The sequence below is a fragment of the Scylla paramamosain genome, chromosome 9 (assembly GCF_035594125.1).
Source record: "Scylla paramamosain isolate STU-SP2022 chromosome 9, ASM3559412v1, whole genome shotgun sequence".
Classification (NCBI taxonomy): domain Eukaryota; kingdom Metazoa; phylum Arthropoda; class Malacostraca; order Decapoda; family Portunidae; genus Scylla; species Scylla paramamosain.
In genome coordinates, this window is record NC_087159.1 from 4,078,306 (window position 1) to 4,104,468 (window position 26,163).

Consider the following 26,163-nt stretch of genomic DNA (forward strand, 5'->3'; position numbering starts at 1 on the left):
TGTATAAAAACTGGAGAATGATGCGGTGGATATGCAATTATCATATATGTGTACTGTACTAGAAAGGCATGGTCCAATGTAGTGTACACTTGAAAGGCAGCAGACTTGGGATACAAGAACAAGCATTGGGAATAACTGAGGGAGTGGTGATAAACACGTGGTAGAAAGGAAGATTGTCACTAGCTAAAAAAAAAAAAAAAAAAAAAAAAAATAGTATAGCCTCCAACTGGACTATGTAAGAAGGCTATAAAATTATTGAAATAAAAAAAATCTCTCTCTCTCTCTCTCTCTCTCTCTCTCTCTCTCTCTCTCTCTCTCTCTCTCTCTCTCTCTCTCTCTCTCTCTCTCTCTCTCTCTCTCTCTCTCTCTCTCTCTCTCTCTCTCTCTCTCTCTCTCAAAAACATCAACATTAACGAATGTAATTTATAACCAATATTTCGTATTTATACGACTACCTTAAATAATATATTGAACTAAAACATGAAGCATTGATAGTATCCGAACAATGCGCATTCAGTCAGTCAGTCTGAAACAAAATCTCATCGTGGAGTCAAGAAGGGAGAGAATCAGCTGTTGAAATGTAAACAAAAGTCGCTGCCAAAATTTCCGTCACGATGCATTGGTATCCATGAACTATTCCTGGTGTTTCTAAGGTGAGAGCATGAGAGGAGGGTCAGAATAGTGAGGTACGAGGTGATTTAGTGGTGTATGTAGTCAAGTAATGTGAGTTTAGCGGTGTATAGGAGTGAGCGAGCAGGGACAAGGATGTGTGAGGCGCCTGCGCAGTCCTTCCTCACACCCACCGCTTCGATCCCGTTGAGTTGCATTGTTTGCTGAGGTTTAAGGTGGACATATGTAAGGTAGACTGCAGCAGAGGTGAATAGGTATAGTGTTTATAATCAGAACTTCACCACGACGCCTTTCCTGCACCATGACATCAGCTGTCTCCTAACATTGCTAGCACGGGACGTTTGTGACGGTAAGTTGCTGGCCTGTCGCGGCGCCCGGGAGTAGATAGTGTTTGTGTTGATATCCTATATACTCAAGAAGAAATAGGAAACCAAGACAGCTGTTTTAATGAAATTAGAATGTGTGGATTGATACATTTTCTTTTAATGGACTTAGCCTTTGTGTCTTCCCATCCGCCCAGTACACAAGTGCATCTCATTGCACAGTGCACACTGCATTGCTTGAAAAAAAAAAATTCCTGCTTATTCTTATTGTCAGTTAGCATTATTTAATGCAGAACGATCACATTAATAATTAAGAAATAAGATATCAAATTATATATATATATATATATATATATATATATATATATATATATATATATATATATATATATATATATATATATATATATAATACGAAAAAGATTATTTTATATTTGTCAAATATTTTAAGGAACAGTGGAGCCTAATATGGAGAGGTCTCCAGGAGTCCAGACCCCATCTCAGAAGCTGTTACGTATGTGAAATGACATCACCAGCTCTACGTGATAGCCATGGGCCCTCAGAGTTATGAGTGTAACCTTGGACACTTGTGGAGAATTGAGGTCCCAGGTTGGCTGGGAACATGGCCTGCTGGTATGAGTTGCCAGTTATGCATTTTTATTGCAGTGTTAGCCTCTCCCACTCAGTGTGGCAGTATCCTTGCTTGCCCAACATGGTGACACCACACCAGAAATGCATAACTGGCAACTCATACTGACAGGCTGCCAGCCCAACCAGCCTAGAACTCAAATTCTTCAAGAGTCCCTAGATTCCTTCCTAAGTAAGCTGCAGCATTTTTTTAGTGGCAGAAATTAAAATTATAATTCTTTATTGTAGTAAAAAAAAAATTAATATCGGTGAAGAGTAATAGTTTATTAAAAATACTCTTACCATGTAATACATGGATGATGGACTTGCTGAATGAATTCTGTTGAGTATTTTCATACTCAATTATTATTATTATTATTATTATTATTATTATTATTATTATTATTACTAATATCATCATTGTTGATGTTTTTCCCTGTGCTGTGTCTCAAGCACAAATAACGTTCACTGAAAAAGATTTTTTCTCTCTCTCTCTCTCTCTCTCTCTCTCTCTCTCTCTCTCTCTCTCTCTCTCTCTCTCTCTCTCTCTCTCTCTCTCTCTCTCTCTCTCTCTCTCTCTCTCTCTCTCTCTCTAATGGTAAAAAGTATTTCAGTTTGTGTGAATGCCTCTTAACCTAACATACTACCTAACTTCTCTAGCACCTGCAGTGAGCCTTAACACCACCTGCTTGGACAATAACCTCTCCACACCGGCCCACAGGCTATGATGGTATTCTTTTTCCTACTTACTCGTCACCTGTTGGCATTGCCTTTTTTGCTTCTTATTTATTTTGCATATGATTGGCAATTTAAGCCGTTATCATGAGCATCTATATTATCTACCTACCTTCTAAATCCCTTGGAGTGACTGAATGCCAGATGAGTGAGGTATTGTGATAAGTCATACTTAGCAGTTTGAATGGCAGAAAACTCGTGTTAATTAGCAAAGAAATACTGTGCTCAGTGACTAGTTTGGTGCTTGTCATCAAGTATAGGCTTATGATCACCTAGATGTTTTATATGAATACAACAAGGCATATTATGTGATTATGGTCTTTATTGTATAGACAGCAGGATGACATAACTGACTGAATAAGTTTTAGCTTCGCAACTTGAGCGTGCTGTCTTCTCATGATTTTAATGGATATTTGTTCTGTAAGCTCACTAAGTGCATGCCTGTCTTAATGCATTACACAGACCTTCCATTTTTCAAACTCCATACTATCATCTTTCTAGCATGAGAATTAAGGCAATTTGTTAATCATGGATCTTTCTAGCTAGTGAGGATGGTGAAACAGGATGGCTTCTTTTCCTATTTCCAGTGAATTAAAATCCCTTGAAGTCTTAAAGATCAGGTTTCAGATTTTTTGAAACCCTATATATATATATATATATATATATATATATATATATATATATATATATATATATATATATATATATATATACAATGGAACCTTGGTTTTTTTATTTAATTCGTTCCTGAATGCTGCTCAAAATCTGAAAAGTTCGAAAAACAAAACAATTTTTCTTAAAGGAATCAATGTAAAACACATTAATCAGTTCTCAGACACCTGACCACCATGTATCAGCTGGTAATGACCAACGATCCCATTGCTAAGATATATATATATATATATATATATATATATATATATATATATATATATATATATATATATATATATATATATATATACAATGGAACCTTGGTTTTTTTATTTAATTCGTTCCTGAATGCTGCTCAAAATCTGAAAAGTTCGAAAAACAAAACAATTTTTCTTAAAGGAATCAATGTAAAACAAATTAATCAGTTCTCAGACACCTGACCACCATGTATCAGCTGGTAATGACCAACGATCCCATTGCTAAGATGGCTGCTCCACAGCATCTCCAACTTAGAAATTTTTTTTATCCAAAAAGGATGTATTGAATTAATTTAGTGACACAAAATTCATCAAAAGATATTCTTTAGACTTGCAGGCATTCTCTTTGTCACTGATCAAATGAGGGAAGCCTTACACAGTGACACAGAAAGGAGCAACCCACTCACTCCCAAAATGAAGGTGATCATAACACTTAGACATCTTACTGCTAGGAAAAGCTACTTGGAAAATCCAGTTGTGCAGTAGTGATAGCATTGTGGGTCATAGAGAGAGCCACAGGAACTCAGGATTACTCCTGAGCACCGAACCTGGTTTGTTTACGTCGAGGTTCTTCAGTGGGAACTTATTTCAAAGACTGAATTACTGTCTTAACCTCTGTACCTCTCCTCCAAATATGTAAAAATTAAGGAAATATTTATAGAAACTATAAATTAGTAATAAATGGCAGCTTTTGCTACGCCTTGTAGTATTTGAAATCAAGAAACTTTGTTCAAAAAGCTGAATCGTGGTATGGCAACCAAAGCAATTATGAGTTAAAAAAATTTTTGTTTGAAAACCGACTTGCCCAGAAAGGGAGACGTTCAGTGACTGAGGTTCCACTGTATATTCTTTTTTTTCTTTTTCACATATATACATATATACTTTAGTGGCATTTATTTGTATGTTTTGTTAAAGATTTTAGTATTTTGTCATAGTGCTTTTATTTATGATCTTGGATACATGTCTTTCTGAGATAATTAGTTGCCATGGGTAAATGACACAGTTGTATAATACACACCAGTAACCTGTGCTCCTTAAAATCATAGGAAAGGGATAAGATGTAACTTGCTTTGACATGTTTTAATATATGAGATTTGCATCCTTTTATGATGCTATCCTTGATTTTATTTATATCCAGTGGAACATTGTGTTACAGGCTCATCCTCACCCTCATTTGAGGCTCCATCTCTAGTAAGCTGAGACATCCAATAGCTTTCTTTTCACCAATAACATAAGGAATAGATATTACAATGAATTTTGCTTTGCCAGATTGTAATGGAGTTATCTAAAAGTACATCATATGCATTCATGGAATTGAAGTGCAAGAAAATATATTATAAATGTTTATACAGACTAATTTCATATTTGCAACATGGATATTGGTTTACCAGTGCCCTGTTACTGTCTTTTCTTTACTTGCACATTGTTTTATTATTGAATGTTCAAGCACTGAAATAGAAATCTTATGCAATAGTTGCAATGATGTGAATGAGTGTCTTTGCAAGGACTTTTTGCTTAAGTGGTTTTCTGTAATATCCAAGACATCATTAGTAAGATATTTTATCTGAATTTCAGAAGGTGAGAGTGTGGATCTAGGAGAAAGAGGACAGAGGTGCAGAGGCTTGGACGTAGCCAGCCTGATGCTGAGCTGCGTACACCCGAACCTTTTTGTCCTCTTCAAGAAGCTCTTTGGTGTTGCCCCCCCACCGGGTGACTCAGAGGCAGACATGTATAATAACTTGAGTCCACAGTGGCCCTTTGTAAGACAGCGACACCCTGCAGAAGTGCAGGGTGCCAACCACAAGGTGCGGGCAGAAAGAATTACTATAGAAGGGGATATCTTAAGGTGAGTACCATGTAATTGAAATGGATTGCTTCATTGTTTTACTGTACTTTAATTCTGTTGGTCTGTTATCATTATATTACTATTTTTATTATAACTTTTGACAGTTACAGTGAAGAGGAAGAAGAAGAAAGAGTTGGGGTGTACATAGGAGAGATGCCCATCTCTCCAGACCACAATTACTTTGAGATTGAAATTCTAGACATGGGAGCACAAGGAGCAATATGCATTGGTGAGTACCACAGGGTTCATCATGTTCCATTATAGGTAACTAATGTTTTATTTAATTGTATAATTCCATTAAATATGTAGTGTGATGCCAACTGTATTAAAGTAGCAAGTACAAATCTTCTGTCTGTATTTTGCTATATTGTATTTATACATCATTAAGATTTAAGTTCAGAATACCATTTCTGTCTAGATTCACTGTAATTCATTTAATTATAATGCCTCTTGGTATGTAGTTCAATTGTTGGAAATTTTCCATAACTGGACACTACATAAAGAATGTTCATTCAGACCAAGTAGGTACTTCCTAAGTACAGGTTCAGTAAGTCTGTAGAGGGATTGCATGTGGTTCTTGACTAGGGAACCAAAATTATGACCTATCTTAAGCTTCAAGGAGACTCTGTGGAACATATGCATGTTTTGAAGACTAAAATTTAGAGAAACAGGACAAAAGTAGTTTATTTATTCAATTTCTTTCAAATTTATTGAGTAACAGCATCTTTAGCTTCGCTTGTGCATATAATTCTCAGTTTTTTATCCACATTATTATATTTACATCTTTGTGTTTAATCAACATTTCAATTCTCCTAGCACAGACTGTAAACATTCCTCTTGGGTGCTTGTATAGTTACAGGATTCAATACCAAGCCACTTCCTTTTTAACTACAAAATGTGACCAAGTACACTATACATATAATGTGAAACATCCTGTTATTTAGATTCATATTTAAGGGTTCATTTTGCAATAGCCATACTACTGAAAATGTTGAGACATAGTAACTCATGAGGTACAATGGAGGGTGTGTGCTATGTGTGCATTTTCCAAATTGTGCTATGCTTGCTCCTTCGTCTCTGTTCCTTGCAGAGTGTGCCAGAAACCTACTACCTACAAGTCAGAATTGCTAATTCATTACTAAAAAGAGAAATACTATATGTCATTTGAATTTAGGCTGCTGGGCTTCATGCAATGCCTGAGTCTGGGTTTGCTCCCACTGCTGCATAATGCCTGGTGCATTGTTTGTTGAACATTGTGGTCACTTGTTTGATACAGTGTTGGATACCAACTTTTGCTTTGCCCTTGGTATCAGAAACATGCTTATTGCTTGTGGAGTAATGCAGTATGTATGTTTTTAAAACCTGAAGCAGAGTGTTCATTCACCTAGATTATTAAAAAAAAAATGCAACATCAAATTTTTTTTTTAAATGATTGGATGGCAAATGATCAACACAGCAGTAAGATGAATGCAAAACCCCACATTCAAGACCCACCATTGCCTGCCTATTTTTATATCTCACCAGATTATCTGAAATGACTTTTATGTGACCCATTAACTCAGATCACAGCTTTGGGATAGAAACTCATATAATTTTAGAAATAATGCTTTGAACAGAGCCTACCTGCACCAGCACAGTCTGTGACCTCTGTGGCTGCAATTATTCAAGGTGCACATGGGTTTCAATATCAAATGTAAAATACTATAAAATCATGGAATAAGCACTAGCACCAGACTCTAGCTCCCTCTGGTTCATGACACTGGCATGTGATATTGACATATGATTTGTCCTATAAAATGTCTGATATCTTTATTGTTTCATGGAAAGAAAGGAATCTCTTAGCTTTCTATTAATTCTTTAGTATATGTATAATTTTTGATAATCAGTCTCTATGTGCAGTTTCTCAGAGGTAGCCTTGTGAAGATTCTTTCAGCTTAGATATTTATTGGGCACCATTAGTAGACATTTTGCTTTGTTCATCCATTGTCTGTGCACCACATATTTATCCAAATGGGTTTGCATTTTAAGCTGTGAAATGAAGAGCATATGTGATTTGAAAGAAAGTGGTAGATCAAATGTAATTATATGGTGAGGGTTATGGTATACAGCAGGCCTTGACTTTAGCTGCATGCATTCATCAGTTAACCCTGGAAAGCTAACTGCATCACCACATGTATTACAAGTGAAGGACCCATACTTGTTTATATTGGTGAGAGATGACCAGCTGATAGACAGGCAACAAGCAAGCTTCCATCATTCTCCTCACTTAACCTTAATGTAGTGCATGCTTTCTCAGCTAGAATTCTTAAACATTAAGGACATACTATAAGTTGTCTTATTGAAATAATTACAGGTCTTTATTTAACATGGAAGGTGTTAAGTATAGATTGAATCTTTAGGTCTGTGCTCTGCTAAGTATCCATTGCACAAGTTGCCGGGATGGGCAGTAGACAGTGTGGGCTACCATGCTGATGATGGCAAGTAAGTATTTTTGTACATATATTAAGCACATTGCAGTCAGACCCAGAGAGCTTAGTATTTAGAGAAGGCAGACTATACCCTAGGAGTGGTAGTTCAGGACTGTTACTGCCACTTAACAAGGAGGGTGTTGCTTTGAATGGTAACTTTAGTTACTAAAATAGCCTTTGCCTTTGTTCAGTGCTTATTAATGGAAGATGGGCAGCTCCAAATACCTAAAACTAATAATTGACATCTTTGCCAATTATCTCTCTTCCTTGAAAACTGGGGATGTAGAATGCTTGTGTCTTTATTCTGTCATGTGTTGCAACAGGCTTTTCAAGGGATGAGGAGAAAATGTTCAAACCCTCTCCCTTGGGAAACTGAATCCTCACAAAAAGTTGTAAATAAACAAAAATCTTATACTATTTTATTGTTCATATTTTGATATTTTATTTTGTTATATGTTTTACATGTTCTTTAGTTTCTAGTGTTTTTGGATGCTGCCATTTATTTGTGAAAAAAGACATTTACTTGAAATAGAATTAACCTCATGTATCATTCTAAGCAATGAATGGACTAACATATTGTAGAATCTCATCAAATTTACATTGATGTTATGTAGGCCATACTTTATTGAATCTTTTATTCATGAAAAGCTTAGACAAGAACATTTATGTAAGGGGTAAATTTTATTATTTACCTCTTCAGTGCCATCAAGTATTGGCATCATCATCACCTGAGATTTGCCTGATCTTGGCTGAGGCAGGAAATTTCCCTCAACCAAGTTACAGAAACTGATATATTGGACTCATGCCTGGCCAGCATCTGATAAGGCAGACAGGCATGTACTATGCAGTGTTGTGTAGCGAAAGACATGAAGGCTGAGAATCAATAGTGTATTGGCTTTGTGATCTATTGTATAGGGGATATTTTTTTCTTTGGGTCGTCATAAAGTGAAACAAAAATGTACATAAGGATTTGTACATTTGATATCATATTGTAAATAAAGTAACATGCATCTCACTAAGAAATTCTTGCATGATGAAGAATGTGAGGCCATCAGATTGTTGGTTTAGCATGCAACAATGATGCCTTTCTTTGGATGCTGGTTGCATGGAGTGAGTTTATGGAATCTTAAAGGAGACATTCCGAGAGGCTTAAGGGAAGACTTAGTGATGCATGAATAGTGCACTAATGATGTGGTTGTGAAGTGGTGGGCTGCAACCTCAACATACAAAGGCTGAATGATAGGCATATGTTAAGCTTGCTTCACTTTGACTGAGGAAGCAGAAAAAATGTTGGTCTTCAAGGATATATATATATATATATATATATATATATATATATATATATATATATATATATATATATATATATATATATATATATATATATATATATATATATATATATATATATATATATATATATATATATATATATATATATATATATATATATATATATATATATATATATATATATATATATATATATATATATATATCTTTTTATGCTTAAAGTAATAAGTATTTTCTTCAGTGTCATCACATGAACTTGAGATATATAATGAATATTGGGCTTTTAAGAATAAAAGATTTCATTATTTGATTTCTTGTTAGGGTTTTCTGTCTTATCTAATATTTAATATGAAACCTGTTATGATATCAATCGTATACTTACACATTATAGATTGTACAAGGCTTGGCCGAGAGGGACAGTGTTTGGGCCACGGTGTGGCGGTGGAGACAGGATGGGCTGTGGTGTGAAATATGAACAACTGTCTCCAGGAAGTGATCCCTCATCCGTCCCTGTGTTTTTTACCAAAAATGGAAAAGAGGTGGGTTTCATAATCATGCCTTTAGTATGAATTAGAGATGTATTGGATATGTGATCCTGCTGTGTTCATCTTCTTAGAGCATTTCTGAAAAACTGGCATCAAGTGCAGCATTAGAAGGAGTATAAATTGTATGAAATTTAAATTTGAAAAAATGCATTGTAACATATTCATTTATATATATATATATATATATATATATATATATATATATATATATATATATATATATATATATATATATATATATACAGTTAGCGCGGACCGTAGTGCAAACTTTTTGAGTTTGCACTACGATCCGCGTTTTGGGGAACCATATGATTCTGTGTAACCAAAATCAAGCCGGGAGAAAGTGACTAACCGGCATCCTTCCCCAACACTCCTACCCGCCGCGCGTCACGTTTCTCGGTCTCAGTGTGTTACTGGCCAGTGGAGAGTTCGTTTTTCCTGGCTTTGTCTCAGAATTTCTTTAGCTTTTACCATTATTTTTGCTGTCCTTTTGGGCGTGCTATGCTCTTTGCATGATGCCTGGAAACCGTACAAAGCATGATGATGTCGTGAGAGTTGTTGAACTCCACAAAGTAGGTAAAAATAATCGAGAAATAGCCCATTTAGTTGGATTGACAGAATCAACTGTGTCCAGACTCCTTAATAAATGGCGTGTGGGTGGCAAGGGTGATTTTGTGCCCACCCACAAACATGCTGGGGGCAAGGCCCTTGCTATATCTCCAAAGGCTTTAAGGCTTGTAAAGCGTCAATTGGACCTCCAACCTTCTATTACTGCAAAGGAATTGAAGGAAAAGAACCCTAAACTTCTTGGAGGAGTCTCTATTAGGACAATTCAAGAAAATATTCAGAAGCGCTTAAATTACTCGAAAGTTAAAGCACGTGTTAAGCCCTTGGTCACTGCCCGACAAAGGGCTCGACGCGTCAAATTTGCCAAAGAATACAAAGACTGGGACATTACAGCCTGGAGAATGGTACTTTGGACTGATGAGGCGATCTTTTGTATCAGCGAGAGCAAGGGAAAGAAGGTGTGGAAGTCTCCTGCTGCTAAACACCCACCCTATCTCATGGTTTGGGGTGCCTTTGGCTATGGTGGTTTGGGAAACCTTGCAATACTCCCTAAGGGCCAGACTGTCAACTCAGAGCGCTATATTAAACTTCTGCAGGAGAATTTGGGAGAGTGTTTTGCAAAAACCGGATGTGAGATCCTGCAGCAGGACGGCGCCCCTTGCCACACCTCTAAGGCGGCAAAAAAATGGCTCAATGATTGTGAAGTTGAGTATATAAGGGATTGGCCTGGTCAGTCACCCGATATTTCCCCCATTGAAAACTTGTGGGGCATCATGAAGGCTCGCCTTCGTCAGGAGGACACATCAACTATTCCTAAGCTTGAATTAGCCATTCAGAAGGTTTGGGATGAAATACCTGCTTCCCACTGTCAGAATTTGGCCGATTCAGTCCCAAACAGACTTAAACAGGTCATTAAGGCCAAGGGCTTCCCGATCCCCAAGTAATTTTGAAGTGTAGGTTTTTATTTTATTTTTTGGATTTTTTTAATAAATGAAATTGAGTTTTTTCTGAAGTTTGCACTACGGTCCGCGCTAACTGTATATATATATATATATATATATATATATATATATATATATATATATATATATATATATATATATATATATATATATGACTAATATTATATTTCCAGATTGGTGTAGTGATGGTTCATGTTGCTCGTGGAGGACTCTTTCCCTGTGTTGGACTGGCTGCTGCTGGTGATGCTGTCAGAATTGTTCCTCAGCTCATCTGGCCTCCTGATGAAGACACACATATGTCTGTTGACTCTATGGAGGAAGAGTGGCTTCGTCTTCATGATATTCGGCTAAATGGCCAGGTTAGAATTTCTCTTGCTTTTGAAATTGTATTTGTATGAGCTGTTTTGTTGCCCAGTTTTGGTTGCAATGGTTTTGTAGTTTCTTGTTAATAATACTATCCTTGAAATAATTCTACCCATTTGCATCATTTTCATAACAAACATAGATTTCAAGAATTTTGAAGTGGTGGCTTGCATGACAGTTGTAGTAACACACTTGTGACCTCTGTCATACACTACATACCAGTTTCTCTCTTTCTAGTCCAGTCATATCTTATCAGATGAACTTCTTGTAGCCTGACTCATTTTGTTTCTTTTTCTTAATTGCAGTCAAGAAGGTCTGCCAGTCCTCTGCAGATTTTTATCTTTTGAATTTATTTTAATTAGTTATCAGTTGAAGTCTCAGAAAACTATGAAAGAAAGGTTCCTGAATGAAGTAAGCAATTTATTTAATGAATTTTCTTTTTCTGGTTTTCTTCAAGATGCTGGAGTACTGTGGGCGAGGGAAAAGTCTCTTAGATGTGGGTCTTGCTCAGGCTCGTGTTCCTCTCAACACTACTTGCCATTATTTTGAGATGGAGATTGTTGATCCAGGACGCTCAGGTTACATTACCATAGGACTTACAAAGAAGGTATGCTATTTATATAACTTAGCCACACATGAAGCAATATTTAGAGAAGAACTTGGTGCTGCCTTCATTGAGTTTAGTATTTTGAAGTCAGTGTTATTTTAGAATACATAGCAAACTACCATCACAGATTAATGATATAGCAGGTTTCAAGTTGTAAACATCACTATTTCTCATTATATGGGGAAGCATGTTTACATTGTGTTAGTGTACATGTACAGGGATTTATGTGTAAGTCTCATAGTAATTGTAGATGTGTCTATCTTGTCATGATATGACAGATGTAGTCATAGAAATACTTGCAGCAAACACACCATTTGATATTGGACAGTAAGGCTGATCTTGAAACTCTAAAGCTTAGAAAAAAAGGGAAGAAAGACATATCTTAGTCTTATTTTTTGGTCTGAACAAGTAGTCTTACCCTTCATCATTCATCTCTAAATAGGGATTTTTAATGACTTATCACTAATCATTAGTTTGGTCATACTTATCATGCTAACATTGTACACAGGAATATCCCAAATATCGACACCCTGGCTGGAATAGAGGAAGTATCGCTTATCACGCTGATGATGGAAGAGTCTTCACTGGGAAGTCCATTGGCTCATTGTTTGGGCCTCGGTGCCACAAAGGAGATATCATGGGGTGTGGCATCATATTCCCAAGAGATTATGTGTGTAACTATGATAGGTAATGGGACTTTTCTTTATAGTTTATCCATATAGAAAGTAATAATAATGTCAAAATGATTACATGTGTATACATAAGCAAATTAAGTGCAGTGTTCTATTTCAGTGAAGGAGGAAGCATGGAGGAAGAGAGTCCAGAACCCTTGGAATGTGATGACCTCCTGGAGCATTTCTTACACTACCAGCAGCCAGCAGTGCCAGCCCTCTCCCCTCTCTATCCTAACCGCCATCACCGCCACCACCACCACCATCACCATAACCATATTCTTACTACTGATTCTGAAGATGATGAGGACGAGGAAGAAGAGGAAGAAGATGAGGAGGATTCCCTAGAACCTTCACGTAGACAACACCTAGGCGGCAAGGTCCAGGTAAATGAGGTTTTGCTTATTTATGAATGCTAATCTGATACTCTACTTTACTGCCAGTGTATTGTTTCCTCATAAGAGTATCGTGCAGTGTAAAAGTTAGCGCACACAGCTCATGACTGAAGGGTTTTGGGGTTCAGTCCCAAAACAAGACAAAACAAAGGGGCAGTTTCTTTATATTCTAGCCCATATTACCTAACAGTCCTTAGGTATCAGATGTAAGTTGGATATTGTGCCCTACATTCTGGGTGTGTGGCCCTTGCTGGTACATCTACCACAGCTTTCAACTGTGGTACAATAACATAGTGATGGTTAGCTCAAAGGAGACAATTCCTGCTTGCATAAGGCACCTAAAAGACGTTCCTTTGGCTTCAATATTCACAGTGTTTTATCCTCTGCGAGTGCCATTGACCTTAGTCTTTGAGACTTAAAAGCTTTAAACTTTGTTATTGCAAATATATATATTTACTTCATAAATTGCAGAATTATGACCAACTTGACTGTTACCTTTGTATAATACCTCTGTATATTTACATCATTGAACTGGTGCAGATCTTTAACTGTATAGTTAAAATTTTACTCAGTCGACCATAGTTATGCTATTGTGTTCTGATATTTCTAGTTAATGACAATGTAAGAATCTACAACATTAATTTTTTTTTGGTGACAGGCTTTATTTATTAAAAATTATTCTTTGCATGGCAGGTCTTCTTTACAAGAAATGGCCAGATGATTGGGCGGCGCGAGGTGGAATTGCCCCGAGGTGGATTCTTCCCAAGCATCAGCATGGGAAGCATCAATGAAAGAGTCAGGGTCAACCTTCGCCCCCTCACAGGCTAATAACTGGTCCTCTCCAGCAGTGTAGAGCCACTATGATGTGATCTTGAATACTGGTGTGATTTAGTTAAATCATCCATCAGAAAATTTACCTATCAACATGTCACGGGTTTCAGCAGGATATATGCAGTCGCTTTAATAGTCAGTGTAGATTAGAAATTTACTGAACAGTACATACATATTTGGTTTTTACTAGTTTGTCTGGTGATTTCCCCCCTGTCATGTATTGGTTGCAGGACACACAGCCACAGAGATTAGTGTGTGCTGCAAGATGTGAGAAGAGAATGCCGACAACAGGGCACTATGGGACAGCTTTAATTGTCTGATAGCCATGTAATTGTCTGATAGCCACGTGTTGTGAAGTACTGAAATTGAGAAACATTATTTGCATTCTGTTGAGGTTGAAACTTTTTGTATTCTTGTTCTTGGATGATTTACATTTGATGGTATTTGTGAGAAATTACATAGATACGTATTCAATGATGTCAGTCAGTGTGTGTGTATCTCACTCTTATGTATATTTAATGAAAGTACCTGGATATTCAATAACCATTTTCATTATTCAAAATATCATATTAACTAGAGAGTCACCTAGCATATTGCAGGGTATTTATAGCATATAATCAATCAATTGTGATAGTTTTTAGCACAAAATGTGTAATTTATTTTATATATTTTTACAGACAAGCAAAGTTTAACATTATGCTTCCTCTCAATCAGAAGAATTTTCTTATTGGTATGCTTTTCAGAAGCTATAAGTGTTCCTTTATCTTCCTAGCGGGTGTGCTTAACATTTGAGTTGTGCATGTGTTCCTTCTTGCCTGGCTGTCATGTCCTTGAGTGCAGGATGTGCTGTTGCTCCTCTAGGAGTTAGTCACCCTCCATACTCTGCTGAGGTTTAATTTCATGGCTGTAATGTATTTTACCTAAATATTCCTTTTGTACTTATCCCATGAATTTTTATGGGTAGAATATGTACATAAAGGCATATGAAGTGAATTATATTTAAATGTTTTTTGTTGATTATATGCTAACAGCATATATGTATACATATATATTACACACACACACACACAATACACAACACACACACACACACACACACACACACACACACACACACACACACACTTACACACACACTTACACACACACTTACACACACACACACACACACTTACACACACACACACACACACACACACACACACACACACACACACCTTCATATGTGTGAAACAGAAGCTGAGAGCTGAGCCATGCGGTGTACATAGCCCACCTTCTGACAGTACAAACGAACAGACGGCTCTCATACCCAGTGACAATAATGCCTTAATGTTAGGAGGCACTTTGACACCTTAACCAAATCTGTAGTTCATCATATTTTTAGTATGTAGATTAGGTATCCCATCTTTAAGGCATACTCTGCAAATTGAATGTATGATTGCATCATTCAAGCAAACTCAATTGTCCCTTAAAGTGCAATATACCTGATCCTATGGCTCAATGGCCTGCATGATTAGTGAAATATTTGTGAGACAATGTAATATTCTGACAATCCATTCCTGTAAACCATGTGGACTATTTTGTAGGAGTTCAAAATCATTTCATTAATAGCAGCCTTCTTTATAGTCATGGAGTTGGCTGCAGATAGAAAATTATGATTCATTACTGTGTTACTACTGTGAGGTAATGCAAAATGTTTCAATTCTGTATTACCTGGTCAGAAAAAAATAAGACAAAGTGTTTGAATTAAATCTTTTATATTGCATGAGACTATAAATATTTTTACAGTTGTCATTTTGAGTAAGACTGGAGGAGATAAAGTTTGGTGTATTCTATCACTGCAGCATGCGTAAGCCTCTCAACATTTAGCATGAACCAATGTGTGGGTATTGGTGTCTTTGTACTTATTTTTTGCTTTAATGCTCTTCATAGTGTTACCTTTAAAGACTTGTGAATTATTTCCCAGTCAAATTCATCACTTTGACTGTGCCTCAAAGTATTGCCTTCATATGTAATGTTTTGTTTCTTATTTCACACCCATGATAGTGACAATATTTTTATACATATGTGGTCTGCATATATATGTATGTTACAGGCCATATATGCATATATGTAATGCATGATATTCAATAGAATGATGAACATTAACCTCTTGTAATGCATTTTCTTTATTTTTAAGGAAATATTTTTCATTCATAAAAGCATGACAGTGCAGGGTTCATTGTATATGGTTCAGCAGTAGCTAGATGAGCTGCTGGAGTTAAATCAAACATGATTTGCTTTAAATTAATTTTATACACATTTGGTTCAAGTCAGTGTCATTTTTTTATTATTGTCTCTTCTTTCAACTTATTTATAATATCAATGTGTTGTATTGATGTTGACTTAATGAGTAGTATTGATGCATCCCTTCAGAGTGATGCTGTTCCCAGAGAGGGCCATGATATCAGCATGTTTGGTTGGCCTGTCTGGGGAATCAGCAGCATCCTAAGACTTAAAAAAATGTCTGAATATAATGGGTGCTGTAATTGTTTATGAAGTTTATTGGAACTGATAGAAGACAAAACACCAGAGTACTCTGGCTTACAAATGTAACCACAACTCACAGTAGTGAGTTTCACAGTGCAAGTAAAGATTTCCAGAATAGAAACTATCATTAAGGAAAAGTCTTGGTAATGATTTCATTGTTTTTAAATTCACATTAATTATGTGTACTTAATGTTTATACTTTGAAGTCCTTAGATAATATATCTAGTCAAAATATTATGTTGTGACAAGATGGGCTGCACCTGCTGCTGGTGCTGTACTGCTGTATCATGGTGAGTCTGTTAAGACAAGTTTGATCATTAATTCTGAATACAACTCTTATAAATAGCAAATTATTATCAAACTTGTTACAGTTGTATTATTGTATAATTATGTTATGGATTCAAGCATATTTTTTTCAAGGGAAGAGAAGATTCTGAATGTTATAAAGAAAATCACAGGCAAAGATTTTTTTCTTATATGGAGTAATTACTGTCTGTCTGGTACATCATCATCTGTGCCTAAGCATTCAGTTGTTTGTTTCCAGTCATTGTAACATAAGACAATATTCACATGTTGAAAAATTTATCGTCAGATTTTTTTATTTTATTTTTTTATATATTTTTTATATTTTTTTTATGATTACTAGTGTTGTTTAAACTATTATTATATTAGAGGTGTTACAAGAATGGATGGTATTGTTGAAAATGCTTACTATCCAAGTAGACTACTTATGCACAAGGCAAACAAATTTATGTAAAATATACTGTATATATTCTCACAATAATCATTGCAAAATTCAAAGTCATGTAATTTTAGTGATGGGAACGTTATAACTGTAGTATCTTCAGTTTCATGTAAAGTTTGACATGCAAAATATATAATTTTTTTATTACTTTGTGTAAATCACAGCAAAGAATGAACCAACATATTTGCTATCAAGATTTCTTAGCATATTCAGCCAGTCTTTTTAAGAGGGATTGGCTCATATTCCACTGCTGCCACCACTTGTAAGAATACACAATTTTATGATTTAATATACTTTATTTAAGGATGATAGGCAGATCAAGTGGTGGAAAAGTCTTATGAGAGTGGTGATCTTTAGATGTTTGGGGAGTGGTAAACATATATTGTCTTTAGAGTGCTCAGCACCAAGCTCCATGTTGGAGTGTCTCATCCTCTGCCCAGTGTCTGACTTGTGATGATGTATGTCTTCTTTCTATTTGTAGTCTTATCACAAATGCCAGAGTCCCATTTTGTTGCAATGGTGCTTTCATGTCTCTCCAGGAAAGTTTAGAAATATCCCTTCTGCATAATTTTGATTGATAAGAATGAAATATTTGTACATCTTGCTTAAATCATGAAAATTACATGTATAACACTATAATATGTTGGTGTGGATCCTGTAAATATTATGTAAATCACCAATAATAGTAATGATGATGTCCAACAACATAGATACTTATCTCAGTGTGTCTTTGCAATATAGTGGCTTCTCTGGCATCAAATCTGCATGCCTTGATTTGAGTCCTATCTGTCTGTTTCTCTGACACCTTGTACCCTCTGAAAGCATCTCCTAAGGGTAATAGCCTAGGCAGAAGATCCTCCACTTCTCCCTATCTGGACCCTTCTTGCTTGTCAAGTGTTCTTGATATAACTATAATCTCTTTCACATGTATACATCATTGCCTTGTTCTTCCACCTTTTAACTGGCCTTCTCCTATCAGCACCTACAGTTTCACCAACACACACTTTCTTTTTTAGAATTTTAACCTTCCCCTAAGCAGTATCAAACAATGACTCATATTGTAGGGAGATGTCACTCCCAGGCTGTGATTTATTTCTCCTGTGAATAACTTGTAGATATGTTCTTGTAGCATGTGGAGTACAGTATTTGCAGCAAGGTGTACTCTTTCTTTTCATAAGGAAGATGGTAGAATGTTAAAACTGTGCTTCTTCAAGTATTACATAATGTTTAGGATCAAGTATTAGAGAGGGATTTGGATAAAGTCAATCATATTCATAGAAAATTGGATGTAAAGAAATTATCTGGATATCAAATATAAGAAAAGTTAAGCTTTAATCTTTGATTTTTATAAATTTGTTGAATATGATTATTGTGTAAATATACACAGTACCTGTGCTGTGCCTTGTAACCTCTTTGTTTGAAATTTAATTAACATTCATATATATATATATATATATATATATATATATATATATATATATATATATATATATATATATATATATATATATATATATATATATATTCCATAGATCTGAATAAAAATAGCATGAAGAATACTTGCAATAAACTGTGAAATATATGAAAATCCAGCAGTAACTGGATGGAATAAAAATATTCTTTGATGGAAGAACAATGTTGGTTGTTATAGATGTTGGAGGATGTAAAAAATTGTTAATGATATTGCTGCATCATAAAGCATGAAGCTGCTTTGTTGCATCTCTATAGCTTTCATTGCATGAACAAGCTGCATGATAGCACAAGACTAGAAAATGCCAAGATTGGCTTCATGAAATCAATTGCTACATACAATAGCCATTACTTTGTTTATAGTGTGTTTAGTTAAAAATAATACAGTAAAGGTTGATGACAAGGATTTGCATCATATTTCACATAAAGGTCAAGTAAATGTTTAGCAGTGTATATGAATGAATGTAAATCTTAAGTTTAGGCGGGGTTTACATGCCTGCCCCAACCTTCATTCTCAGGTTTTCACTGATTTCTCAATGGGCTCATCATTCTAAGCTTTTATGGGGTAATTTATGACCAGACAAAGTGAAATAAAGCATTAAGTTGTGAAAAATCAGAGGGGAAAATAAATTTGGAGTAAAAGCAACAATAATGAGGACTTTTTAGACAAAAGATTAATTTAGATAAGTCAACTTACAAAAAGTACAAAAAATTCTTGCATGCCTATTTTCTTCATGCATTAAGAAAAAATTACACTTATTAAAAGAAAGGAAACATTCTCAACATTTTCTTTGTATGACACAATGATTATTGTTAAATTTTCATATACATAATTGTTTAGCTTGTTTGCTACATGCCTTGGCCTGTTTTCAGACTTGTGGTGTGTAAAGATTTTGATGTTACTAAGCAGAGTTTGATGTGAAGGAACAGGGCAGGTGCATAAGATTTTAAGTGGCTTGAGGTGCCCATGTTCTCTAGTAGTTGCCAATATAAGTTTTGTCATGCTTTTGCTGTATAAGTATTTTTGTGTACTTACAGTCAAGAATCTTCCAACACTGTGGTGACAGCCACACCTGAGGTCTTCATGTGACCCTCAGTTTTCTGTTACTGGTATTTTCTTAAAGTTATCATTGTTTATAGTATATATATATATATATATATATATATATATATATATATATATATATATATATATATATATATATATATATATATATATATATATATATATATTTGAATTTTAGATTTGATTTCTTGTATGAGAAGGAAAAAGGTTTATTCCTTTTTCTAAGCCTTTCATATGCATACTTTGTTACTTTGTAATGAGTTACTCTGATCTCTCTGCAAGTTATGTTTTTAAAGATGACCCAAGGAAAAGAAACGATGGGTTTATGAACCTTCTGTGAACTGACTATGTAAAATCTATAATTTTGATACCATTTTTCAATTTTTGTACAAGAAATGTTAAAGATTTTAAAGATCCACATAAGTGCATGCTTTAATATACATAATTAAGAATCTTAGGTGCACCTAAATAGCATTTCCATTGTCTGAGTATCCTGTGCAATTTATTTTAGTTGCATGTCATCTATTCATTATCCATTTGTCATCCTTGGTCTGTCTGCTTGTCTTTGGCATTACTGTAAGACAAATTATGATAATGTTGCTATAGTTTTTACTGAAACTATTACTTGCTCATTTATGTATTTCATTGTTTGTTTATTTATTTTTGTTCCTAACTAAAGTTCTTGTACGAAACTCAGTGCTTTACATGTTTCCAAAAACTTGTAGGTCACATTGGATTTCTGTGGTTCATCTTAATGATCAGATTCAAGATTACATATCAGAACCACTCTGTAATGTTATATTGAATTATTAAATGAGATGAGGTGCCCAGCATTAGAAATGCTTTATTGAAATAGCTTTATTGAGGTCTTCACTTTTGTGTAAGTGTAGGTGAATGTCCCTCTGAATATTGTAAGCAAGGTTGAGAATGATGTCTGTTTGACCAGTGATGCAGGCATGATATGCTGCTGAGCAGTTTTCTACATAAGAAGGGTGAGTAGCTCTTATAATGTGGAATTTTTTCAGGGGTGAATTATTAGAACAGCTCAGCCAGTGCAGGGAAGGTATCAGCCAATCAAGGCACTCCCCTCACCTCGTGTCATATCTCTCAGCCAGTTTCCCCTTAAGTTTTCTACTTTGTTATTGTTAATGTTATTTGTTCGTGTTTCTTTGCTCCACAGTTCACAGACATTATCTTGTCCATTATTAACTGAAGGTGCTTTAAAAATTTGTGTAACTTTTGAAAATATAAAACAAGTTGCAGAAAAAAAACAAAAGTTCTGCAATGAAAGTCAAGAGAGACAGCTATTTGACATCATTATGATTTTGAATGATGATTGGTGATTTACAGGTCAAGTTTATTGTCATAACATAAAAAAAAAGTTATTGTTATAACTTCACCAGACTTTGAGCGGCCTTTCTAATGTGGGATACCTCATGTATACATTCATAAAAGTGTGCTTTAAGAAATATCCACAAATAGACAATGGATTTTTCATATTTCATGAACATTTAAATGGTAATTATTTTATAAATGGGATAGTAGTTTGCAAAGACAGCCTCTTTAGAAATCCACACAGTTATATGCCCTTCATCTGTGTGCTGGTGGAACATGTGTAATGCCACAGTCTTGCCAGCTCAGGTATTAGTGAGCCATGTAGGGGATCATGGTGCTGGAATGTTATTCTGACTCAGATCCCCAATCTTCTCTAACTTTTTTTTTCTCAGTCCAAGAAAAATTGGACCTCTCCACCATAACATAAAAGTGGATGAAATTAATATAACACATTTTTCAAGTCTAAGGAGATGCATGTCACCTGCAGAAGCACTGATTCATTGAAGATCTACTGCATGTCACTGGTCACATTTACTGTACATTTACTTGTACATTTACTGCATATTATTTCTGATCATGTTACTCCAGATATTGACTGAATGTTGATCATGTTGGTACTAATCTTGTTCTGTGTTAATTATTTTTACTAACTGCATATTAATAACATTTTTTAAATATTTTAATTCTGTGTGTGTTAATAGCAGTTATTGATATTTTGAGATTGTAATGCCCATGCAACAAATATAGGGCTTTTATACAAATATTATACTGAACCTAAGGCATACAGGAGAAGAATATGTTCCTCTAACTTGCTTGCATCAAGAAGTGAGCCCAAACCAACCTCAGATATGTATTTACCTAAGCAGAGGATAAGGCAGACAGCCTATCATTGTTTGAAACAATTCTTGTGTAGGTGCTCATGTCATTCATGGTACTGCTGATAATGAAGGGAAAAAAATCACAAGAACTATTCATAATAAAAACAAGTCAATTTAATACAGTATAAAACTATATACTCGTATGTGTTGCCTGTGGTGACTTAAGATGAGCAGTAGAGTTGTATTGGGAGAGCTGAACAGCCTGGCATGATAGACTCAGTGGCAGCCAGCTAAAGGCAAGCTGACTCTATTCCCTCTCAAAGAATATAACTAATTATACTCACAAGGGAAAATATTCATACCAGTAGTTTTTGTGATTATTAGAAATGTATTCTCTAATACTTAGGCTGTGTTCTATGACTGATGTAGTTATACCTTGGATAGCAAAGTGTAGATCAGAGAAGCCATTAATCCGTCCCTGGATATTTGAGGATTAGGAGACCATAAACAAAGTTCTTTATAAGATGTATTCCTCTTTTTCTTTGATCAATATTAAGCATGTCAGTATTTAGGGCTCTGTTTTGCTTTATGGAAAATTTTTCAACAATCTGTAATTATTTCTTTAATGTAGGCCTCTGTGTACTAAGAGGTTGGCTTCTTGCTTCTACAAAGCTAAAGTTCTTCAGACAACTATGAGTAGCAAATCCAGTAAAACTCCCAAGTATGTACACTGGACCTATATAACACAGTATGGCACTCAGACAGTGCTTGCTGTTCTAATAATACAACACATTGTAGAAAACTGCATTCTGCAGCAACTGCCTTGGCTTATTCACTAAGATATGTGTAATCATGTAGCATTCAATACTCTGTTGTTTTAAAGAAACAAATATTTTCAGGATAGTATCCCTATGATTTATTGTCATGCAAATTACTCTCTCTCTCTCTCTCTCTCTCTCTCTCTCTCTCTCTCTCTCTCTCTCTCTCTCTCTCTCTCTCTCTCTCTCTCTCTCTCTCTCTCTCTCTCTCTCTCTCTCTCTCTCTCTCTCTCTCTCTCTCTCTCTCTCTCTCTACCATTTTATCACTTCCATTCTCTCTTCTTTCTCCGTTGCCTCTGTACCCCCCATTGTCATACGAATACACTCGTACACCCTTGCAGTTCACATGGGGACATACTTTCACCACCTTGTACCTGCCTCCTCCCAAATTTTGTTAGTCTGATGTTTGTATCTTCTTGGATGAGCATGCTGTTGGATACTTGGGAGCCTTACCATGCATCATCTTATTCAATGAATGCTATGTGATGTCTTTCTAAAAACTGTTTATCTTTTATGTTTTTGTAGGATTTCAGGTGCAGTAAAAGTATTTACATTCAAATACTTTATAGGGAGTAAGATAACCATAAAGTTAATCTTTGCATGGAGTGAGTGATTACTGTACATATTACAGATTGTTGCTGTTATAATCATAGGAATAAGAAAAAAGTGTATGACCTTTAAATAAGATGAAAACTAAGTAAAGTTCCTGATTTGATGATGATGCTACCTGGTCCTTCTTAGTGTGTACTTTTTGTTGTGGTATGTGGGTGTCACTGCAGATCCACCCTATCTTATTATTTCATACCATACACTGCACATGTTCACTGATGTCTGCACTATTATTGGTCTACAGGACTGTAATTTTGTAGCCTTCTTTACTAATCAAGATCATGGAAAGTTACCATAGCAAAGGAAAATAGATAGTCATGATGTTTTTATACAGTTGGTAATGTGAACCTATGGTTTTACAGAGCCAAAACATAAGTGTAAATATAACAAAATATGTTGTACCTAGGTATTCTAAGGCTGAAAAGATCAATGTTTCAAATACAGTGGAATATACATTATTTTTGTAGTCAAGAATTCTTGTATTTCTCTTGTTTATGTATTTTTTTATTTGTTTATTTATTTTTTTTTCTTTAAAAGACAAGTTCTTTGGATTTTCTTGATTCTTGTTTTCTCCACACACACACACACACACACACACACACACACACACACACACACACACACACACCACACCACACCACACCACACCACACCATACCATACCACACAACACACACACACACACACACACACACACACACACACACACACACACACACACACACACACACACACACACACACACACACACACACACTGGAATGATTTGAAGGAAGAGGTGGTTGTGGCAAACAGTGTACACATGTTTAAAAAGAAACTGAATAAATATGGATATGGAGACCGGACAAAATGAGCTTTGGCTCATGCCCTGTACAATACAACTAGGTAAACACACACACACACACACACACACACACACACACACACACACACACACACACACACACACACACACACACACACAGGAGGATGATATTTATTTGGTTCTAAAGCCAGTAATATGACTTATAGTTGGATAATGAGGGACAATGAAAAAAAGTATATATATAAATAAGAAAAAATAAGAAAGGAACGACAAGATGGTTAAAAGAAGAGTTTTTCAGAGTTTTCCAGACAAACATCAATACTGTGAATGAATTGGAGGTAGAAATGGTGCTAATAAATAACACATATAGGCTCAAAACTTTATGAGATGAAAAAGTTAGATATAAAGACAGCACATCATGAGCATAGATCAAATATTACATACTGTATTAACATTGCTGCTACTACCATTGATTAAATACACTATCATAACTTGCCTGTCTTAAAACACTAAATTCTCACCCTGCATAATTATCAGATAAAAGTTAGATATATGAGTACGTGTTGTAATTCTAAAAATAAATTATTATTATCATGTTATATGGAAATATTTATCTTTATAAGATGAAGTGCATTTAAAGCATGATGATCATTATGTCTTTGAATGGGAGAGAAGTGCAGTGTTTACAACACTGAGCTAGTTTTAAGACTGGTGGATTGTTATGTGTAACTTGGTACTTGTAATGAACAGTGATGTTGCTTGTTACAGAAAAATGTTTTGCTTGACATTTTATCATAATAGTCATGTAATTGCAACCTTTAACTTTTTTTTTCTTTCTTTTTTTTTTTTTTTTAAGTAACATGTTTAATGTCCCCACAGGGCACTGGGGATGGCAGAAGCAAAAAATATGGGTCATGAATTCTTTGCAGGATTAGTGAGCATGTTTATGATTATTGTTGCTTCTGTCTTACACTCCACATGTATCCATAAATCTTGACACTACAGCTTTGTTTATGTTTACATTTGTGTATAATTCAGTGTTACTGCTAGTTCTATTCTTCTGTCTTCAACCTTTCCTTCCACCTGATCTCTCTCTCTCTCTCTCTCTCTCTCTCTCTCTCTCTCTCTCTCTCTCTCTCTCTCTCTCTCTCTCTCTCTCTCTCTCTCTCTCTCTCTCTCTCTCTCTCTCTCTCTCTCTCTCTCTCAAAAGTTGTTAAGTATTGCACCATATGGAAAGTTTCTATTTTTGTATTTAAAAAGCATAAGTTAAGGATTTCCGTGAATTTTATGGTATGTAGAATTTTTTTTTCACAATTTGCATTTCTGCATATATGTTGTTCAAAGGCTGAGGCACATGCCTTGTGGCAGTGATGAATAGATGTGTTAAATGTATCTAGACTTTTTTGTTCATCATTGCTTTGTATGCATCTTTTTGTAAATTGTTTTGTTGGTTTGATGTAGTGGGAAAATGTGGCTAACACACACACACACACACACACACACACACACACACACACACACACACACACACACACACACACACACACACACACACACACACACACACACACACACACACACACACACACACACAACAGTTTCAATGATATCATCCTCACCTGTCACTGAGCAGGCTGAGCCTCACACCTAACTCAGGTTCCTATAAGTTTTCACAGAGAAGCAAATAGTTATTGTCCTCCCTGAGTAAGATGACATTGCCTGTGGTGTGTCAAAACTCTCAGCCTTATCCATAGAGTGGACTATGTGAACTCTTAAGCTGTACCATTATTGCAGGTTCAGCAAGTGATCCTCAAGACTTGCAAATTACACACACTCATTGCCTTTCACTTGGCTGGCCAAGGTTCATTCCCTGCTCAGGTTGCTAAGAGCAGATGCTGTCTATCTTGAGTAAGAGGATGTGGTGTGTGGTATGGGAAAGGTCACAGTCTTACTCATAGGTTGGACTTTATATGCGAGTTTTAAGTCTCCTGGAGGGTAATGGCTGGCATTCAGGAGTCCAGTACATGATCCTCTAGACATTAGGTAAAACACACACACACACACACACACTACATCAACTTTTTTTTAGGTTATGGTGTTAATGAATGTCACTCCATTAGTCTCTGATTCTTTTCAGACACTCAGGGGCTTAGTGCAAAGTCAATGGAAACTCAATGAAGAGTTTCATATTGAT

At 35.5% G+C, this 26,163-nt stretch overlaps 1 protein-coding gene across 3 annotated transcripts; it reads left to right on the top strand.

The window, feature by feature from the left end:
• Positions 1-513: 513 nt before the first annotated feature.
• On the top strand, positions 514-25,541 carry LOC135103414 (SPRY domain-containing protein 3-like). Of its 3 annotated transcripts, none has more exons than XM_064009606.1 (10): positions 514-653; positions 4,802-5,072; positions 5,177-5,301; positions 7,472-7,553; positions 9,225-9,372; positions 11,081-11,266; positions 11,728-11,877; positions 12,386-12,564; positions 12,670-12,934; positions 13,637-25,541. In XM_064009606.1, the coding sequence occupies exons 2-10, from the start codon at positions 4,867-4,869 to the stop codon at positions 13,769-13,771; spliced, it is 1,476 nt and encodes a 491-aa protein (XP_063865676.1). In that variant the 5' UTR covers positions 514-653; positions 4,802-4,866; the 3' UTR covers positions 13,772-25,541. The 3 variants fall into 3 exon arrangements, with proteins under 3 accessions (XP_063865676.1, XP_063865678.1, XP_063865679.1); XM_064009608.1 differs by lacking the exon at positions 514-653 and adding an exon at positions 711-979; XM_064009609.1 differs by lacking the exon at positions 514-653 and adding an exon at positions 2,212-2,310.
• Positions 25,542-26,163: the final 622 nt, after the last annotated feature.

Bases quoted from the DNA above. Each gene is read 5' to 3' on its own strand.
- LOC135103414 (XM_064009606.1), top strand. From the start codon at position 4,867: ATGCTGAGCTGCGTACACCCGAACCTTTTTGTCCTCTTCAAGAAGCTC. The intron at 7,554-9,224 runs GTAAGTATTTTT...TACACATTATAG, and splicing joins TACCATGCTGATGATGGCAA to ATTGTACAAGGCTTGGCCGA. The intron at 12,935-13,636 runs GTAAATGAGGTT...TTTGCATGGCAG, and splicing joins ACCTAGGCGGCAAGGTCCAG to GTCTTCTTTACAAGAAATGG.